Source organism: Neltuma alba, unplaced genomic scaffold, assembly GCF_004799145.2.
Source record: "Neltuma alba isolate B1F8T4 unplaced genomic scaffold, ASM479914v2 tig00013459_pilon, whole genome shotgun sequence".
NCBI classification, from domain to species: Eukaryota; Viridiplantae; Streptophyta; class Magnoliopsida; order Fabales; family Fabaceae; genus Neltuma; species Neltuma alba.
Window position 1 is genome coordinate 177,002 of NW_021637695.1, and position 21,959 is coordinate 198,960.

At 36.0% G+C, this 21,959-nt stretch overlaps 2 protein-coding genes across 2 annotated transcripts; both read left to right on the forward strand.

The window, feature by feature from the left end:
• Window positions 1-1,351: 1,351 nt before the first annotated feature.
• Window positions 1,352-12,906, forward strand: LOC114737472 (DNA topoisomerase 1). Its single transcript, XM_028925400.1, is given in 21 exon segments — window positions 1,352-2,097; window positions 2,184-2,593; window positions 3,003-3,633; window positions 3,796-3,882; window positions 4,328-4,374; window positions 5,152-5,261; window positions 5,378-5,478; window positions 5,688-5,780; window positions 6,270-6,365; window positions 6,466-6,549; window positions 6,743-6,811; window positions 7,296-7,355; window positions 8,185-8,256; window positions 8,508-8,615; window positions 9,104-9,180; window positions 9,280-9,363; window positions 10,438-10,549; window positions 10,657-10,746; window positions 11,716-11,781; window positions 11,963-12,058; window positions 12,566-12,906. Coding segments are annotated over 21 exon segments (3,249 nt in total). The 5' UTR covers window positions 1,352-1,467; the 3' UTR covers window positions 12,692-12,906.
• An 881-nt stretch (window positions 12,907-13,787) lies between these two features.
• Window positions 13,788-20,628, forward strand: LOC114737470 (oligouridylate-binding protein 1). The gene is made up of 13 exons (XM_028925395.1): window positions 13,788-14,099; window positions 14,283-14,453; window positions 14,903-14,964; window positions 15,686-15,788; window positions 16,524-16,600; window positions 16,836-16,897; window positions 17,031-17,118; window positions 17,319-17,394; window positions 17,755-17,785; window positions 17,897-18,019; window positions 18,681-18,766; window positions 19,365-19,538; window positions 20,001-20,628. Exons 2-13 carry the CDS (start codon window positions 14,346-14,348, stop codon window positions 20,313-20,315), a joined length of 1,305 nt encoding a protein of 434 aa, XP_028781228.1. The 5' UTR covers window positions 13,788-14,099; window positions 14,283-14,345; the 3' UTR covers window positions 20,316-20,628.
• The last annotated feature ends 1,331 nt before the right edge of the window (window positions 20,629-21,959 follow it).

Below are 21,959 nucleotides of genomic sequence, written 5' to 3' on the forward strand. Positions count from 1 at the left end.
ATTTTTTGAATTTTACACTTAAATCTCTAATCAATGCATAATGTAGGATGCACCTAGAAAGTTGGTGTTTGGATTAGTGTTGGGATTGCGATCCTTGCCTTCAGCGTAAATTGAAGTTTTCGAAAATAAATTTTTTGATAAAATATGATCTTGCTGGTATGGAGAATGCATGCTGACAAACTTTTATACTTATGCTGAATTTCCAAATATGCCTTTTAAGGGAAAAAATGGCAAGTTATAAATTTGAATTTAGGTATTGTAATTGAATTGAATTTTCTCTGCATGTTAGGCCCTGGCTGAGTTTTTTTTTTTTTGTAATCCCTCACATTCTAAGTCGCTATCAGTGTTAATTGGGCCATTGGGCTCAGTGGACTCAATAGCCCGGCCTATCAGAAAGAGAAAAGCAAGGTGGATGGAGACCATACCGTTGGCCTTAAACCCTCATCACTGGCCTGAACCCACCCTCTTGACGCTGCCAGCGCGGGGCACCACCGTCTTCATTAGTTTCAGAGCCAAATGAAGGCACCATGAGCATGATTCAACTGCAGAGGAACTTATTCACGACGACCACTTCTGCCCCTTCTTTCACTTTTTCTCCTCATCCTTCATCGACGGCTTTGCCTCTCCGACGCTTCTGCTTCATGGTGACCTTTTCTTCTTCCCTCTTTCTCTGTCTCACCGTTGTTCTCATTAGTTATTCTTCTGCACATTTGGACCGTTTCTGTACTTTGGATACGCTTAGATGAAGATGAAACAAAACATAATTCTCACCGGCCTCTCAGTGGCATTGGCAATCCTGAAAATAATGGGAAAAAAGCTGAGACACACGTGTGTATATCTATGTATGTAATTATGTATGTATATATTGACATCACTCTATCCCTATATATGTATGTATGTGTATGCTAACAAGATTTAGACATGGAAGTTACTTATTCGATTGTCAATACCTCGAGAGAAATGACATTTCCTGTTTCTAATTGGATGCTGGCCATTGGTTTATACGCACTCCTATCCCATTACATAAGCTTAAGCGATCCTGATAAGACGTGATAAACTATATAAGGAATCAGGCAGTTGTCTTCAGTTTAGCTGCATTTTGTTACGTGTTGCATGGACTGTAGATCAGGGGACTTGACTGTTTCCTCTTACGGGAACTGGAACAAGGGAGGGATTTATTTCTTTTTCTTTTCTTGAAACAATGCATTCAGAGAAAACGATTACTGTTATTGAGTCCTGAATTTCTCGAGTAAGCTCTGTGTTGCGGCATAATGTGCTACTGATGCATTTTTCATTTTGACAATGCACATTGGATTTTGGAAATAATATACTTTTGGATGTGAAATGGTTTTATAGTTACAATTACGGGCACTTCAGAACCCACCCATATCACATTCAACATGGAGCGTCACCAGCAGTATCAAATGCCAAAAGAGTTCCCAAGTTAAATTTAGAAAGCCTGGGACAATGTCAATCAAGCATACAAGCATTGGCCAAAGCTTTTGTCCTTTCAATGGTACGAGTGATGTTTTAAGGCGCACTGCTGTTATCCCTGTACTTGCAAGACCGGGGTTCTGTAAATCTGTGGAATCTCTGAATAATTTCAGTTTCCCATATCTGGAGAAAGGTTTTGGAAGGAGTTTAACGAATGATGCGATTTTCCATAAGAGGTATGTTTCTTATGTCCGGAAAGTGGAAACTAGAAATGATACTGTGAATGCCGTAGATGGAAAGCATGATAAGTCTACTCTGGGCTTCAAGAGTTCTAATAAACACAAGAAACGGGCAAAAGCTTTTATTGTTCATGGCAAAGATAGAGATGTAACTTCTGGTACCTCTGTTTCGAAAGATGTAGATCTGTTAACTTCAAGAAAGTGTCTAGTTGAAGACAAGGGATTGTCGACATCAGCAACACCTGCTAATAGTAAACAGGACTCTAAACTCAATGGAAGAAAGAAGTCAGGAAGTAAAAAGAACAAGAATTCTGTTAACAATTCATCGGAAGAGGTTGCTGGTGCACAGGATTCTATAAATTCTTCTGAAGCAAATGCATCGCATCTTTTTGCTACGGGCCAGAGCTCCTCACGTATTTCAAAGGTTAGTAAATTAGTATTTGTAATGAGGAAATTATGCTTTTTAGCCTTTTACATTGAAACATTCTTACTGAGACAGCTTTTTCACAGAAGAATTCAACAAAGACTGCATCAGAAGAAGAACTTGATAAACCTGCTTCTAAGAAGAAATTGTCAAAGAAAAAAGGTGGGAGTTCCAGTGAGAAAGGGAAATCGATGAAGGCTACTAGTGAGTCAAAGCAGGAAGTGATCAATGAAGTGAAACTTCCAGAGAAAATTACTGTCAAGCCGCTATATCCTCCCACTGGAAAGACTGTGGTTGTTGTGGAGTCTGTTACGAAGGCAAAGGTTATTCAACGTTACCTTGGTAATATGTATGAAGTCCTGCCAAGCTATGGTCATGTAAGGGATTTGGCTGGAAGGTCTGGATCTGTACGCCCTGATGATGATTTTAGCATGGTGTGGGAGGTCCCAGCTCCTGCCTGGACCCATCTTAAGAGCATCAAAGTCACACTAAGCGGGTACATTCTTTTTCCTTATCCACCTTCTCTAGTTTTTCTCATTTTAGTGGTTGGTTTAACTATTATTCACTCTCTTTACTTTTATATCAGTACAAGTTATTATTTAAAATTTTTTTGAATAATTTTATTTTATTATTGTTATTATTTAATTGTGTTCTTGTTATTTCTTTAGTTCATTATAAAATTTTACATATTATGTTACGTTCTCATACATATATCACAAACATATGTTGAGAAAAGGAAAAAGAATTCAAATTCAACTGCAAAATTGTGCACTGCTCGTTGTCTTGGTTTATTGACTAGTCACTTTTTTAAGAATTGATTGGATTGTTTTTATTCTGTGTTGTTTTCTATATGTATGTGGCTGATAGCTGATCTCCTGCTCATTTCATTTTGGCTTGTGCCTCAGAGCAGAAAATCTTATTCTTGCATCAGATCCTGACCGTGAAGGAGAGGCTATTGCTTGGCACATTATTGAGATGTTAAAACAACAGGATGCTTTGCATGAGAATTTATCTATAGCAAGGGTTGTCTTTCATGAAATTACTGAACAATCAATAAAAGGTGCTTTGCAGTCTCCTCGTAATGTTGACGTGAATTTGGTTCATTCATACCTGGCACGGCGGGCTCTTGATTATTTGATTGGCTTTAACATTTCACCGTTACTATGGAGGAAGCTACCTGGCTGCCAATCAGCAGGGAGAGTCCAATCTGCTGCACTTTCTCTCATATGCGATAGAGAATTGGAAATTGATGAATTTAAACCACAAGAGTATTGGACTGTAGTGGCCCAATTGAACAAGGATTATACTTTTCATGCGCACTTAACTCATTTTGATTCACTAAAGTTGAATCAATTTTCAATTACCTCTAATACTCAGGCAACAGACATTGAAAACAAAATAAAATCAGTGGATTTTCAGGTTATTAACGTGAAAAGAAATAAAATTCGAAGAAACCCTCCAACACCTTATATAACATCTACTCTTCAGCAAGATGCTGCAAACAAGTTGCATTTCTCAGCAAGTTACACAATGAAGGTATACAAATTTGTGAATTCCGTTTCCATTTTCGTATTTGTTTACTGAAATATATTGATGCCAAGTTTATTTTCCTGCAGAACCATCATTGTATAATTATTTTAAATTTGGTGATTTTTCTTGGATTATTTTTGACTGACTTCTGTTGCCTAATGAATGCAGCTTGCTCAGAAACTCTATGAGGGAGTTGAACTATCTGATGGCAAAGCAGTGGGTTTGATAACATATATGAGGACTGATGGATTGCATGTAGGTATCACTTTTGTAGCAGAACATTGTGGTATACTTTTTCGTGAATGTCTTTTTCTGTAGCATTTTCTTATTATTATTGCTGTTGTTGTGTCATTGTTGTTGGTTACTATATCATTATTTTATTATGTGATGATGAAACTTATTGGGGTGCAAGAGTGTCAGTTGTTTACATGCTGGGCAGAAGGGCTGGAATGTGTGTAAAAATGGTTTAGATAATTCAATAAACTCAACTCTGCCAAGCTATATTTTTAATGAGATTCGCTATTTGTGCCTAAGAAGATCTGTATGTGGATTATATATAAAAATTTTGACTTTTACCCATGCTGATGGACACATGAAAGACACATACAAAGTTATTTCTTTTAATAGTACCATAGTCTTATCTGCTGTTAATCCTTTCAATCTTAAACACCTCATTTTTTTTTTAATTTTTATATTTTAGATTTCTGATGAAGCTGTCTCTAGTATACGTTCACTAATCATTGAAAGGTGAGATGTCCTCTTCCTTACATCTCTATGCTCCTTCTGGGTTTGAGTTATACTGTACAGCCTTACTGATGGTAATTTTGGTCTTGTTGACTGATTGCATATCTGGGAATAAAAAATTGTTCTTTTTGGGGCCAAATCGAGGTGCAAATAGGATGCCAAATCTTCTGCTGCAATTTAGAATGGCATAGTCTTCCTAATCTACACTTTATGCATTTCCAGGTGTTCTTGGAAGCAGAATTCTTTTGCAAGTGACAAGTCAGAACTTTACCACGTGTCTTAATTGTAACCTGCATTTTAGACTTTTAAATAAAGTGACAAAAGAATGACACTTGAACTATGTTAGCTTAGAAAACTCTTCAGATCCTTCATAAGATCTCCACAGTTAATCTAAAATCCTCCCTCTTTGTGGGTATAAGATCCCCTGGGGATTTACAGTAGGGTTGCAAAGTTTTTCTGAGCTACTGAGTTTGTAATTGCTCTCAGTTTCTGCATAGCTTTTCTCTTATCATCAATAAATTCTTCTTCCATATAGAAAAAAAAAACTCATCTATTTGTGTCTATAAACAAATGAAAAAAAGGTGAATTAAAACTTGCTATTGACGGTGAGAGAAGATTTTGTTTAAAATAGCATGATAGTTCAGTTCTATTCGCATGCAAGGCACTATCCGGCAATTTCTCACTGCAACTAAGCAACTTTCAGCTGTAGTTGCCTCTTTAAATTTCAATGATTGTGCCTAAATCATGTTTTGGTTATATTTATAAACATACTGCATGCAGGTATGGTCGAGATTTTGCCTCACAACATGCACGGAAATATTTTAAAAAGGTGAAAAATGCTCAAGAGGCCCATGAAGCCATTAGGCCTACTGATATACGCAGATTACCATGTAAGCCAATTATTTTATGATGGATGCTATTTTCTTTAGTTTTTGATTGAAGCACTTGTAAATATTTAATGGCAAACGCATTGTGATGTAACTGCTTGCTGGCTTGTCATTACCAGCAATGTTTGTTGGGATGCTGGACGAAGATTCCTTGAGGCTATACTCTCTTATTTGGTCAAGAACAGTTGCGTGTCAGATGGAAAATGCTGTTTTTGATCAGGTTAGACTTCTAAATCTATTGAGATGGAACATGCAGGAATGTCATACTTGCTGCTTTTTCCACCAATAATAAATTTATTCCTGCTCATTTGCGTAAAACCAACAGGTTTTGGGAGAAATGGTTCTTGACTCATGCATGTGAAATTTATCTGCTAGAGTTTGGTCAGCTATTTTGAATCAGCTTGTTGTTTAACATCCTTTTGTTTCCAGATACAACTTGATATTGGAAATGCCAGTGAGTCCATTGTGTTTCGATCTGCAAGCTCAAGGGTTGATTTCCCTGGATATCAGGCAGTGTTTAAGGTATGATGTTGATGCCAGCTTCTTGATGATGTAAGGAAGCTATTTGATCAAGCCTATTGAAAGATCGTAGTCATTTGCACAGCTGATTATAGTCCCTTACAAGGAAATCCATTCATTCTATTACGATTTTCATTATGTTTTGAGTTTTAAGCTCTGGTTTGTTGCAACTGGTACAATGCCTATGATTTTTAGGAACCTAATTCAAGCCTTGTGTAACTAACTTTTCCAGGATCATCCTTCTGACAGTAAATAAGATGCCACAAACAGGATCTTTACTAATGCAATACGTGCAAAGATTTCTTTATTTTTTTCTGTGCATGCAGATTTCTTTGTTTAATTCTGTAATACTTACAATTATTTCTTTACTAGTAATGTTAAATTGGGAGATGTTTATTATTATTTATTGTTTTGAATATCTTTTCTTATTTTAATGGAGGTTGAAATTGTTCACATGTCGCTTTAGTAGTTTGTCTCCTCACTTACATGTAGGATTTTGTTGTAGGACACTGAGGCCGAGGGATTCAAAATAAAATAAGTGATGAATCAGACCGTGATGAAGCTTTTGGGGTTCTAAATGCATTGAAGGTAGTATTAGATGTTGTTTATTAATTAATTTGCTTTTTAACGCCAATGTAACCCATTTGATGCCTTCCCTCTTTTCCCTTCACTGACTTCTATTTTAAAGCCAGGGGATCCAATACATCTTGTTCAAACAGAAATTATGCAGCACTTTACACAACCTCCACCACGTTATTCTGAAGCATCATTGGTATGTCATCACCTTTCTTTCATTGGAATTAGAGGGCTGCTATAGACCATAATTCAGGTTGCTTTCATGTGGGAGGATAGCTTTCATTTCGTCTGCACTTTTTCTCTTTCTGAGTTCTTTCTTCACGCTGCCCTTTTTCTTTTATCATTTTCTTTTGGGTGGCGGCTATCTTTTGCGTTCTTGTATTTAATAGGTTAAGAAGCTTGAGGAGCTTGGGATTGGGAGACCTTCAACATATGCAACCACATTGAAGGTTTTACAGGTAACTAACTTATGCAACACTCTGATTATAATACTTTTTACCTTATTTATCTTCTATTATATAAAGATTATTTAGTATTACTGATTTGCTAAGATATGTAGTTGAGTTCAGGTCATTGATTGAGCTGGAATGTTAGCAATTTAGTCAGTTAGGCTTTACTCAGACCCCAGCTTCCCTTACTTTGAATTTTACCAGGCCAAAAACTGATTGGAGATCATTTCCTTTATTGGTCTTTCTCATTGCTCTAAGCACATGTTTTGATGTATAGTTGTTTGAAGGTCTAGCAACGGCTAGTTTTTGAACTTAAAAGATCAAGCAATGCCTAGTGTAATGGCTTTTAGATTTTGGAATTCTCTTGTTGACATTGATGTCGTGCCATTTATATATTTTACTATAGCCTACAGGAAAATGTTTGTCCTTGGATATATTTGTTTTTTGTGTCTGTTTCAAATTACTCTGAGCCTTCAGTTGCTTCTTGCATCAGGACAGAAACTATGTGACAGTAAAAAACCGTGTTCTTCATCCAGAATTCCGTGGTCGCATGGTAAGTTTAAGATTCTTTTAATTTTGTATAAACTGCTTTGTGGGGATGAAAATGATTGATATATTTAAATATTCCCAAAAATTGGAGTCCTCGGAATGCTGTTTTCTTTGTCTACAGTGGATTGATGTTACGAAAATATGTATTTCAGGGTTTCCTCCTGCTTTCCCTTTTTTGGTTCCACTGCGTAGCTTATTTTTATGAATTACTAGTCTTCTTTTCCAGATATAAAATCTATCTCCGTTTGCGGATGTAGCTGTGGCCCAGATATGTTATACTAACTAATAACGTAACATGCTGTGGTCTGAAGTTAGGGTAGTCCACAGTCAATCTCTGTATTTTTCTCTAATATCATTTTACATTCTCAATTCGATAATAATCTAGAATCCAAAACTTGATGTTCTTGTAATGTTATGCCTTAAAGCTTTAACTGAAGGATAAATTTGTTCAACCAATCTTTCTTTTGAGTACACACCTCCTCGCACTTGTATCTTATTTGCAGCTTAATTGATTCAAGGGCCTATTTTAGACCTGTAAAAGGCATACATCTTCAGCTCATTTAGACCTATCATGTCATGCTCCCTTATTTTCTTCAAAAATTGAAAGTGCATGGGAAACAGGGGACCATTTGGTGCATTATATGCACATTTGAAATGCTTAATCGTTCATGCTTTTTCTGTTGTTATGATTTCTTATGAATGAGCATTATATTATTTTACTCTGTTGACTCAAATGATTGTCAGATGCCGATCAATTTATTGTTCTGTAGAAAGTTTGTGATATGCCTAGATGTGGCAAGCACTTTCATGTTTGTTCTCTTGATGATACATAGGTTTCGGCTTTTCTGTCTCATCATTTTTCAGAGGTCACAGACTATAGTTTCACTGCCGATATGGAGACAGAGGTATCATAGTTTCACCACATATAATTTTAGCCCCTAATGTGATTGTATTTCTCTACTTTCCCACCTCGTCAAACTTGCAAAACTAGCTCCTTTATCTACATCGTCTTTGAATCTCATATGTTCAACACACACACGCACACATGTATGTATTTATTTATTTACGCTGATCTTTTGCTTCTATACTAGCTGTAGGAGAGGGATTTGCCATCCTATTATTGTACTATTTCTTTAAAATCTTGCCTTTGATTCAGCTTGATAATGTCTCTGCTGGAATAACTGAATGGAAAGGCCTCCTTAGAGATTATTGGACTCGCTTTAAATCATATTGTGAGCGTGCTGCTAATGTTCATATTCATCAGGTACAACCATTCTACTTGCTCGAAACATAATTACATTACTCAATTTTCAATTTCAATTCTTTTGAATTATCAGATTTACGATTCTCTTGCCATTTTGTGTATATGGCGGGTCAGTTACTATTGATGTCTGCTTCTGCATGTGCTCTAGTGCCAGCAATAACCTTTCAATGCTTATTTCATTTCCACCGATCCTGATGCTTCATATGTGATAATTTGAGAAAAACTGGCCATCAGACTTTTGACCAAATAATTTGTAGTACTCGATAAACTGTCCATTATTTTTTTAATGTATGATATATACTAGTTTCAGAATGAATGTGGAATTTTGGGTATTACCCAAAATATTAAAAAAAAGAAAAAAATATCCTGCAAAAAGTTGTGTTTTAAATTTGATTTATTTTACAATGCTGTTGACTGATGTAAATTAAAGTGCTACTCAGTACTCCTTTTATAGTTTGTTAACTAATAAAAGATTGTGCTACTTACAGGTGGAGAAGATGTTGGAAAAAAAATTTGGGGATTTTTTATTTGGTTCCCTACCAGATCAGAGCAGGGCATGCCCAAAGTAATATAGCATCAAATTGTCTGCTTGATTACATTCATCTTATGCGTGATATCATTAATTTTTTTTTAATCTGCTAACTACAATATGAACTTGTTTCAGTTGTTTGGAAGGCACCTTGATTTTGAAAGTGAGTAGGTTTGGTGCTGGCTACTTTATAGGTTGTGACCAACATCCAAAATGCAAGTGAGTATTTTGTTGAATATATCTGGATCTGACTGATGTGTAATTTATCAAATGCTCTACCTATCATATGGTGCATATGGTGCACATTGTATGGAAAGGATTTTGTTATGTCTGCTGTATTAAACAGAATGTCGAAATTGTGTGATTTCCCATATTTATTCTAATAATGGAAATAGACTCTGAAGTGAAACCTATGACCTTGGCTCAAATACCATGCATGTACTTCAAAGGGATTTGAGGATACAGGCAGCAATCATAAATGACCCCAAAAAGAGAGAAGGAATAAGACAGATGAAAAATTGTGGATATGAATCCACAATTGATCTGTAGATTGTGCATGTCACTAACAGGTTACTTGGTACTGACCTACTCTCTGCTTCACCTTATGATAGTGATTGAGATAGAAGATTAGGTACTGCAATGAGGTATTTTACATTGTGTTAAACCACAGGAGATTATTCAACTAACCCCTGGTCTGATTTGGACGAAACCTTCTAACTGCCAAATAAAGCTGGACTGCTGCAGAAACAGTAATGCTGATTGCTTAAAAAAAAAAAAGAAGAAGAATAAGAAGAAGCAGAAAAGATCATGTGCTTGTTGATAATGGGATTCAGATTGTCTAATGCATTTTTCGATGCGCACCTCTACCTCAAGTCTAAATGTTATATTTACAAGTTTAAATGTTGCATTTTGCAAAGTAAGTACGGATTGGAACTGTTGAAGCATTCAAATTATCCTGATTGTCCATTTCATTATCAAATCTCTATTTCGTCCGTTATCACGCCATTGGATGAGTTGCATTAGAGATGTAATACCCGAGAACGCATTTGATATTCAGGTTCCATTTTCAGCGATCAATGTTAGATTTTAGGCTTGCTCAGCCATGCCTTCATAACTACCATTGTTACGTCATGGATCTTAACGTTCGTCTTTACTCAGTTGAAATTTTGGACTTTGTCTTGTAACTATTTTTCTTGTATTCTTTTAATAAATAATTTGCCTCGTCAGTAATATTTTGTTTTATGAATATGGAAATAAATGCGTTACTAGCGGCTCTTGTTATTTTGAAAACAGGTATATTGCTAAAACATTATATGGCGAGGATGAGGAAGAAGTTATCGATCAAAATAACACTAAAATAGAAGAGCCAAAAGTCCTTGGTATTCACCCTGGATCAAATGAAAAGGTTCCCTTTAGATCCTGGCCTCGGTTATATGCTTCACTGGACTACAGGATTTTATGTTTTGCTTGGTTCCTTGAATTTTATGAATGACTAATATGATTTTCCTTCAGGTTCTTCTGAAAACTGGTCCTTACGGAAATTATGTGCAGCTTGGAGAAGATAGGAAGGGATACTTACCTAAAAGGGCCTCTGTCTCTCATGTATGTTGCCACCTGACGAATTCTTTTGGTTATTTTGCTGGTTCATTGCCATTGATATTTGACATTTTAATCTGTCTGTGGTTTTCTTGTTTTGTGCAAACTCGTGGGTAGACATACTGGTTGTTCCATGCACATTATATATTGTTATTATCAAATAAGATGGAACTCATAGGTAGATATTGATCAGCTCCCACCTCCGTGCTGGGAGGTGGTGGATGACGAGAGGAGGAGAGCCTTTTGTAATGACTGTTTGTAAGTTTTGATTTTGTTTTAATGTGGTATTCAGTTTTTATTCCAAAACAAAAAACAAAAAAAGAAAGAAAAGAAAGCCAGGGGATCCAAGTCTAAAAATTTGGACATTATTGTCCATATCTAATGGATGGTACAATACTGAAGTAGCTGTTGTAATATATGATCTATGAGATTGTAGGGTTCCAATCCGGCTTAATGTATGTTTGACAGCGCATCTTGAATTCGTAGTTATTCTAAATCCTCATAATGATATTGGCTGTAGAATTTACACAATGACGGCTGTTGAAAGATTCCTTGAACTGATAATAAGGGTTATAAGGCCGAACCTACAATTCACTATAAGAATAATATTATTTGACACTCATACATGAAAAAGCAAATGATATTCAGTGCCTTAAACAAAAATTATTGACGGCAAATTTGCTGTCGTAGTGAGAGTAGTATTTTAAGTTGCTAAACTATCCAGATTGGTAGTCAATTTTTTTTTTAATTTTTTTAATTTTTTTTGTGTTGGGAAGGTCAAAAGTCAAAATATAGTGCTACAACGTGACTGCTCAATTTTAGTGGTCCATGGAATTGTAATTTTAGTAAATTCTGCCATTGTGATGCCTTTGGATATATATTCTGATGATGATGTGTGGTAATTGTTTGTGCAAATATGATTTATCGTAACTCCTTCCAATAGAAGGATAGAATTTACAGATTGATATTTTCCAGATAAAGGATACAGGCTCTATCACTCTAGAAGGTGCGGTAGAGTTGCTGCGATACCCATTGACCTTGGTAAATCTCCTTGCTCTATTCAAATTCTTTTACACACATGCACACAAAATTTTGTAGTGTTTTTGAGTTATGACCTGATTGCACCCGCGTTTATGGTATCTCTTGAGAGTGTTTGGCTCAATGCAAAGGCTAACCAAGGCTAGCATTTACCTGCAACAAATTAATGTTGGCTTGTTCTTAGGGTAACCATCCAAAGGATGGACAGCCGGTCATATTGAAGCATGCCAGAGTTGGGTTTGCTGTCCGACATCGACGAACGACAGCTTCTCTCCCAAAGGTATGCTTATAGTTTCCGGCTGACTTTGCACCATTTAAGAACGGTTGAAACAACAAGGACTGCTGTGTTCACCTACTGCATGTTCGTTTTGTAGCAGTCTCTTGAAGTCTTGCTTATTTTTTTGACCTTGATCTGGAAGTGTCACTTATTAATTCTTGTTCACAATCGACCGTCATGTTTCCAAGGACATAGGCGGATAATTGCATTGGCCACACCTCCTAAAAGGCTTGTTTGCAAATTTAATTCTATGGAAGCGACAACTATATTTTCAAAGTTTGGACCAGTATCATATATTTCCTTCGGTTTTCCTATATCGTGGAGCTGTTTCTTTTAGACATACTGGCATTTCAGCGGATTTAATTGCTGGGTTTTTTATGACATATATTGGCATCCTAATCATTTTGGAATACAATGTTGTCCTTACCTTGAACCACTGCTTGCGTTTCCGCTGCGAACAGTCTTTATACTCAGAATGTGGTCCTTAACACTTTGGAAATTGGCATGCAGAATGTGAAGCCCAACGATGTCACTCTGGAGAAAGCACTTGAATATTTGTCAAGTAAAGATGTGAGATTATCTGGTCGACCGAAAAGCAAGCCGAAGAAGGTTGAGGAAGCTGTCGAAGCTTTCTAAGCATGCGAGATTTGCAATCCTTTTTTGTTGGGTTATTTTTTATTTGGTGGGGGGAATCCTCTGCTACGATGGGGCCCCCATCTGAAATATATTCATTTATTCTTAATTATTTGTAACTAGAAATGTAATATATATCGTAATGGACGTGTCAAATATATTTGTTTTCTTTTTGGTGATAAAAGGAGTACAAACCAGGCTATTACACTTTGAAAAAAGAGTCTAGGGGCGGGAATACCCCTTCTGTCTTGTGGACTTGCATCCGACCTCTTCTAAACAGCCCCATCGATTTTTCCGTGGTCATGAATGTGATCTCATGTCTATGGAGGTGGCAAATATATTAATGTTGTTATAGTAAAATAAAATGTAAATTATTTGTTATTTGTGCTCCGAAAGAAATTAGCCTCCTCGATCCAAGAAAAGAGACTTGAAAAAAAGGCTCTTTACTTATAGGCATTGATATTTATGTACACCGTTCTGTTAAAAAAAATTCAGTAATATGGATAATAATTTATTCTATTTTACTACAATATATTAATTGTTGGGTTTAAAATTTAAAATGTCATTTGTAATTAATTAACATTTTAAAGTTAATTTTTATCTTTCTAAAAAATTATGATCCATTTCTAGGGAGGATTTGCATTTTCCGCTTTCTCTTTTTTTTTTTTTCAAAAATTGAAAGATATAGTTTCTAATTCAAGGGCAATTTTGGTGTGAATCTTCACAAGGCATTAACTAATACAATCAAAATGCTTAGGGGGTGTTTGGCAAAACCAAAACCTAGGTTTCAGAAGTACTTTTTCGCAAAACGAGATAACCTCCTCCACATATTTATTTCGTAATTCGTAAAAACACTTCTGAAACATGATTTGGTTTCTATCCAAACACCCTCTTAGTAGGAGTTGGCAACATTTTGGCTGCTTTTGCTAAAACGTCATTTTTGGGCTACAGAACACTTGTAATATTCATCTTTGATGGCCAACCACTTGTAATATTCATATGGAGTTTTGTTTACGTTAGATTAATAAATTTGTCTACGTCAAATATATAAAACGAGAGTTCTGATTTTCTTTTTTTGGTTAAGAAATAATTTTGATTTTGTTTAGCTAGGTAAAAAAGACAGTAATAGGAAAATATTGATCGATCCACAGTATCATTCGCATTGAAGTGAATCAGAAATTTTCAAAAGGGACGCCAAACTCAAGGAATGGTCTTCGGATTGATCCAAACCGAACATCAGCTCCGAGCCCCTAATTGAGAATTGCCGGACGGGGCTTTATTTCATTTGTCCCTGAAGCGGAGTGGGAGAGTGCAAATTCACAAAACACGAACAAAGGAAGGAGCCAGTTTTGGAAGGAATTCGCAGAATCACGAATCGCTCTGCAAGCTCTTGCATTGTCTAAGAATTACGGTAAGTTAATTCCCTTTCACATGTAATCTATTATGCGCTTCCTCAACGATTTTCAAGAGTTAGATCGGCGAAAAAAGAAAGTAAATCAAATGCATGTAGAATAGTTCTCTTTGAATTATATAATTTCTTCATTGAATTCCTGATTCTTAATGATTTATACTTTCCCCCCACTTTTTCTCCCAGAAATCTGTCAGAATCGTCTCGTAGGCTGTGATTAATAATTTCTAACGGGATAAGGTGAGGAATATGCAACAGAGGTTCAAGCTTCAGCAACAACAAGCCCTGATACAGCAAGCCTTGCTTCAGCAACAGCAGATGTATCACCCAGGGATGCTAGCCGCCACTATGTCCCAGGTTCACTCCTTTATGCCTTTAGTAGCAGCAAACCTTGATTTATTGGTTTCCTACAGTCACTTGTCCCTATCGTATCTATACCAAGACATGAGATTTTATATGAAAGACCTTCCAAATGGACTGTTGTTTTTATGAGATGTTATAAATTTTCAAAGTGATGCATCGAATATTAAATCTGTTCGCCTGACGTCAGGAAGTTTTCACTGGGAACCAATAGCTTTGCACATTTTCATTAAGGCAAAAAAAAGGAAAAAAAGAAGAAGAAGAAGGTAATCTTGCGAGTTTAAAGCGCTTCACTTGTGATTTATCAGGCGAACAAATATAGCAGCATGACATGGAGGATGAGCTAACAACAAAGATTTCTCTGCTTGTTCTGTTTCTATTTAATGTCGCTTAGAGTTGCTCGGATCTTCTCTTTTTCCCTGGTTAATTCTTTTGTTATCTTGCAGATTGAGCCTATTCCAAGTGGAAATTTGCCTCCAGGCTTTGATACTTCTACATGCCGCAGTGTGTGAGTGCTATTTTCTTCCATTCACCTCATTGATTTTTCAATTGCTACAGTTTCCCTTTTGATTTCTTGTTATAGAAGGCATAAATTTATGGGAAAATTACACTCAGGTTCCACAGAAGACAATTAATTCAGAAAAAGTCCGTGGAAATCCCGAAATGATTCCTGAGTCCCTAGGGACCTGTGTGTAATAAATTGTAATTATGAAATTACCTATTTACCCCCATTAATTTGAACCTAATGCAATTCATTTACAATCTCAGCGGTGACTGTTGACAACTCGAGGAGAAGTGGTTGACAACCTCGGCATTGCCCCTGATATCCCATAGAGTGAGTTGTCAAGGGCACTGCCGAGGTTGTCAACCACTTCTTCTCGAGTTTTCAACAGCCACCGCTGAAATTATAAATAAATTGCTGCAATAAAATTAATGGGGGTAAATAAGTAATTTCACAATTATAATTTATTACACACAGGTCCCTGGGGACTTAGGAATCATTTCGGGATTTCTAGAGACTTTTTCTAAATTAATTGTCTTCTATTGGACCTGAGTGTAATTTTTCCTAAATTTATCTTGTAACAATGTTTTACTGTATATGATCTAAGTGTCTTGTAGGCAAATTTTATTCTACAGTTTAATATGATTTAAAATAATAAGCACACCAGAATTTTTTTCCCTAATCTTCTTACCTTGTTACTTCATTAATCTGAAACGTGTGCTTTCAGTTATGTAGGAAATATTCATGTAAATGTTACTGAAAAGCTTCTTGCTGAAGTCTTTCAAAGTGCTGGTCCTCTTGCTGGGTGCAAGCTCATAAGGAAAGAAAAGGTTTGTTTGTTGTGCAATTCACTGTTTCCTTCCTGTTCATAATCATCTATCCTCTTTTAACTAGTATGTATCTTGATAGCTAAAAGATAACATATTTTTGTTAATTGTTTCATGCATCCTTCATCATAGGAGCTAGCTAGTGATAAGAGTAGGATGCCAAAATGTCTTTCACTCTTCTTCTTTCACCGAATCTTTCCTAGAATTTTTTAGGTAGATTTCAAGGAGTTCTAACAGCACATACATATCAGTGTAAAAAAAAAAAAAAGTTTGGTGAAGATGTCCTTCATTGTAAGAGAATTATTGTTTTCACTGTCTCTCTTTGTTGGAATCTTTTCATGCTGTGATGAATGGGGCTATAATACCTTTTACTCGTCCTAAGTTGTGACCACTTGTCTATCATGATGTTTACCAACCTTGGCAGTGTAAGATGCGCCTCTCTAACCTGGATTATGTGAGCTGAAAGCTTAGAGCTTGAGAGAGAGAAAATGCAGCATTTGAGAAGGTCATAGATTTCTTTAGAATTTACATTTATTACATGCCTATTCACAGTCATGATTCCTCAAATGGGGAGCAGTACAAAAATGCCCTTGACTGGCTCATTGTGTAGCCTTTGCTTATAATTTTATATTTTGCTTGATCTATTTGTGTTCCTTGTTTTTATTTGTTATCTATGCCCTCTATTTTCTGATTTCCGCTGATTTGTTTGCTTCTTCTATTATGACATCATCATTGCAGTCCTCGTATGGTTTTGTGGATTATCATGATAGAGCATCTGCAGCCCTTGCAATAATGACATTGCATGGACGCCAACTGTAAGAACTATATTTGCATATTTGTCTTTTTAGGCATTTTGAATGAGGAGGCAGTCTACAGGAATTTTCACTTATTTGGCAATATAAATGTTACTGTGATGGTTTGACAGGATACTGTTCCATCCATTCAATCTTGAGAAACTTCTATTGATTTCCCCCCTTTTTCACTTTTTCTTGTATTATGAAGTCATAGTGACATGGCATTAATATTATTTTCATTCGATACCGCTTGCAGATATGGGCAGGCACTTAAGGTTAATTGGGCATACGCCAATACTCATAGGGAGGATACTTCAGGTTACCTTTAGGCATGCCCTATTTGTTGTTATTATTATTTTTATAGTTTTCTTTTCTCTCTCTTTTTTTAATTGTTTCTTGGGGGACTTCTTATTTTGAATCGCATATTCCTTTAATTTGTTCAAAATATCAGGGCACTTCAATATATTTGTTGGTGATTTGAGTCCAGAGGTTACTGATGCAACTTTATTTGCATGCTTCTCAGTCTATCCTAGTTGTTCGTGAGTTCCTCATTGCTTTTTTGTTATTCTTTATCAAATTTTGTAGTCACTACATCAAGGCCCATATGTTCTTTCATTGTCACTAAAGTCATTTCTAGGTAGCCAGTTTAATAAGTACAGACCATCATGGCTCTACTTGTTCTTGCGCAATATTTAAGTTTTTGGTGCTCATTTTTTATTTGCCCTCTTATTATATGCAGTGATGCAAAGGTTATGTGGGATCTCAAAACTGGTCGGTCAAAAGGATATGGTTTTGTTTCTTTCCGTGATCAGCAGGTATTGCTTATTCTGTTGTAACGCAATTTGAAATGTGCATGAAAAATGAACTAATGCTCTTTCCTGCTTGAAAAGAAGGAACCTATTTTCTTTAACGACCGTTGCAAGTGCTCTATCAATTTCTTTGCTTGTTTATGTAGCTACGCATGACTAGACTTTGTCTTGTTAAAAGAATCTTTCAGATTTTCTAATTGAATTCAGTCAGAGGGTTCTACTCTTGTTAAGAACACAAGATCTCGTTATAACTGCTGTATCTTTGAAACCTCTTCCAAGTTTTATTAAGTGAAATATGAGCCCTTGAGTTGTTAATAAGGTGCTTGTTCAATGTATTGATGAGTGCTTTATGCAATTGATATGCAGGATGCTCAAAATGCAATCAATGATATGACTGGTTAGGCATTTAACTATTCATTGACTCGTTCTTTTTTTTTTTCCCAATTAATTAATTATTATATTTTAAATCTTGTTCCTTCCAAATTGTGACGTTTAATGCCTCCTGTAGGTAAGTGGCTGGGAAATAGGCAGATACGATGCAACTGGGGAACCAAGGGCGCTGGTATAAGCACCAATGAGGAGAAGAACAATGACACCCAAAATGCTGTTGTGCTTACAAATGGGTCTTCAGGTATCATGGTTTTTATTTTTTATTTAAAAAAAAAACGTTAAGCCATGTATGCAACACCATTGCTATATACGTGTTAATTGCCCTGTAGGACTCTTTGAATTTCTGGATTTTGGTCATCTCATTAGCTTGATTTCGCTGTACATGCCATGTATTTCACAATGCATGATGGAGTATGCTTATATGCTAGCACATGAATTCTGGCAGTTCAATGTTTGTTAGACACATGCTATCTGCCATTCAATACCTTTCTTCTAGAATATGCCATTCTAGCTTTGGTAACTTATCCAATTACTTGGTGTTTTTGGTTAGACAATCGATTGTTGAGGTCCTAAAATAGTGTCTGTGCTTGGTTAACTCTTAGTGCATCTAGTATGGCAATCTTGATTTGACTGGAAAATTCAACTTTGTTTGATATCCATATTATATGCATTCGTTGTTGTTTCTTTATGATCCTATATCTGTATCTATCTTTAGAAAAAAATTAAAATTTTTGGTGACTGGATTTCAATTGGGCGGTTGGACCTGGGTTGATCTCTTTAAAATTTTTCTATTCTGTATGCTCGTATGAAAAGATATATGTGTAAACAGATTAGGGACTTTGAGGATTTTGTTGACAGATAAGTTATTCTTTTGTTTTGCTCTATGGTTCTAACTTCCACAGATGGAGGTCAGGAATATAATAATGAGGATGCTCCTGAAAACAGTCCTGCCTATACCACCGTTTATGTTGGCAACCTTCCTCATGATGTAAGTCAGAAGAACTGGAGTGAAATGTTATGGTCATCTTTAACACAATGAATTATCATATAACTCTGATCTGAGTGTCTCATTCCCTAACAGAGAAATTATTTTAGTTATGGACTGGTTTGGGTCATTATAGTAGTCTTTGGCCATGTTGTGGATGTAGGTTATAACCCCTTATCTGTTTTAAAGCCTTTTTAACTTAGGAACGGTTTTTTTGTCCTGTTTTTTAATTTATTTCATTTTTGTCCATTGCCTGAACTCTGAATTTCTTGGTTCGTTTGTGTTTTGACCTTGATCTAATTAAAGGTGTGTTTTGGAGATTTGGACCCCCCAAACGTGCTATAAAGTTTAAACGAACATCTCAGCCCTGGCCATCTCTGAAGCCAACATTTTGTTTTTGGAGTACTACTTGCTGTTTAATGTGATGCTTTGTGCTTCATTAGTTCTATTTTATACCCTTGCTTCTACTTCGATTTAATGTCTCAACTTTTCTTCTTGGATGGTGAATGTCATTGTTGTTTCTTTCAAATTATGAGTTCTTCGGTTTTCAGACTTGATTAGTAACTTGTCGCTTTCCTACAAATGTTGTTTGCGCTCATAGGTAACGCAAAATGAACTCCACTATCAATTTCATGCATTGGGGGCTGGAGTGATTGAGGAGGTCCGAGTTCAAAGGGATAAAGGTTTTGGATTTGTGAGATACAACACTCATGAAGAAGCAGAGTTGGCCATTCAAATGGCTAATGGAAGAGTACTTCGTGGAAAAGCAATGAAGGTGAGCTGCTTTTGGCTTTTATATGGTCAGTGGACTTCTCTCTCTCATGGGTGGCACCTGGCAATGATTCTGGAATACAAGAGGCCTTCACTTCTTGGTGTTGGTCGGGGTACAAGTTTGGCTTTGTCTTGCAGTTAGCTGATTATTTTTTTTTGACGTTTATTTAATGATATATGTGGGAGCTAACATGCTGGAGCCCACACCTAGTCCTACCCTCAGTTGGCACCAAAAAGGGGGTATACGTGTGCAAACCCATGGAGAAGGGATGGTCAGTGTGAAGTTGTAGACTGATGCACCCTACTTTTAGTGTTTAAATCTGAATTTCTTGTGCTTAATCGCAAATTAAGTATAAGATGCATTGCTACTGCCTTCAGGCACAGAATGACAGTTTTGCCAGATTGTATTATGAGATCATCGTTTTGTTTCCACAAACTATATTGATATATGCTTTCATTTTCGCAGTGTTCATGGGGGAACAAGCCAACACCTCCTGGGACAGCTTCAAACCCACTACCTCCTCCTACACAACCTTACCAAATCCTGCCCACAACAGGGATGAACCAGGGCTATTCTCCAACTGAGTTATTGGCTTATCAGCGCCAACTGGCCTTGAGTCAGGCTGCTGTATCAGGCCTTTCAGGTCAAGCTCTTGTGCATATGACTGGTCAACACGGCCTTGCTGCTGCCTCCATTGGCTTAAGCTCTGGGGGATCCCAAGCCATGTATGATGCATATTCTGGTAATGCGTCAAGGCAGCACCTCCTGTTCTATCGTTGACAACGTTTTTCCCCCCTTAATTGCTGACTTCTGGGGGCATTGATCCGTCCCGTGTCTCAAGCTTCCACCTTCCTTTTTGATCTAAAAAATGGGCCTTTTCATTGAGTCGTCACATAAATTTATTTTTATGGTGTTGTATATGTAATATTTTTTTAATCGTTCGTTTGTTGACCCTAAAAAGGAGCTTAACATGGGTTTGCTAGATGATGCTGCACCTGATTTTCATCTTGGGTTTTAGTTTCTTATTAATGGTATTGTATATGATGATTTTGGACTTTTCATGTCATTAATTTTGCAATTTATGTTCTCTTCTTGAATGGTCCTATCCTATTGTTCGCGGGACGTATTTGCCCCCATTGTCCGGTAAGATGAATTAAATCATGCGTGTAACTTATTTATACCCTACTTAAAATTAATTGCTTTTTTAACATATGCTTAATTCTTATTTTATAATATAAATTATAAATATACAAATATATTTTAAATTAAGTGTAATTGTTATCTTATCTACCGTAGTTCTTTTAGTTTAAAGAAAATATATTGCCGAAAATAATGACATAATCAAAATTATAACGAGATATATTTCTATGTGATGCACAGGAACAGCAACAAATAGAAAATTGTTATAAAAAAAAACTGTATTAATGCTTTTAACATGTAAATCATAGTGAAATATATGGATAAACATTGAGGGAATAGAAAATGACAGGTTAATACATATATTTTTCCAGTGTCGTTAGTTCATTTCTCGATAACTATACATTTTCCAAATGACAACTTAAAAACGAGTCATATTGTATATTATCTGAAAAGCGAAACTTTATCTTTTTCGGATATTTTTATTTAGTTCCATTTGGAATGTTGTGTTTATAAACTACTATATCCTTTTCAGTCTTCTTTTTCGGTATTTTGTTGGGGGACAGGAAGTCATATTAGTCTTTTCTGCTTCGAAATGCTTACATTGTGACAAGGACCAGAGAGGGCTTCAATATTGAAGCGGCTAAAATGCTTTGAAGTTCTCAGTTTCGACATTAAAAAGTAAAATAGTAATATGTCATTTTAAATAAATGAATTTGTCTCAGCTTTTTTTAAAGCATAGGTTTCTTCTTATTGAAGACAATTCTATTCGAGGCGCTGTCGGATACTAAATGTGGGTACCTCTCCCAGCGGGGATTTGAATCTTGGTTCATCACGTTGTGAGAGACTAATTCCTTTTGCTAGACCAAACCTGTTGGTAATGTCTCAGCTTTAATTAGTACCAGGGGAGAATGACATGTCAGTATTATCCAAATATGAAAATGACAAGGTATCTCATGGAATGGGCCAATAACAATGATATCCCCCTAAAGATTTTTTTTTGTTTTTGAGGTTGACCGATTAAGTTTCTTTGTAAAATGATTTTATAAGCCGTTAGCAAATACTAGCAATTAGAGAATTATTTGAGAAATGAGTGCCTAAAAAATGAATGACCACTTCACTCTAAGAAATAACAACAACTGAAGTAGTCATTTACCTCCAGGCTGCCAGTGGCTTCAAAATAATAGTTGTCATTACTTGTCATTTTATATGACTAAAGTTGTTTTTTTTTTTTTTTTTAAGTGAGGCAGTCATTCATCTCTAAGACACTTCCTTTTTAAATAATTC

What these genes read in the sequence shown, in the direction of transcription:
- LOC114737470 (XM_028925395.1), top strand. Translation starts at nt 14,346, where the DNA reads ATGCAACAGAGGTTCAAGCTTCAGCAACAACAAGCCCTGATACAGCAA. An exon ending in AGCTCATAAGGAAAGAAAAG is followed by an intron (nt 15,789 to 16,523) that starts GTTTGTTTGTTG and finishes TCATCATTGCAG; the next exon opens with TCCTCGTATGGTTTTGTGGA. An exon ending in TCAGTCTATCCTAGTTGTTC is followed by an intron (nt 17,119 to 17,318) that starts GTGAGTTCCTCA and finishes TATTATATGCAG; the next exon opens with TGATGCAAAGGTTATGTGGG.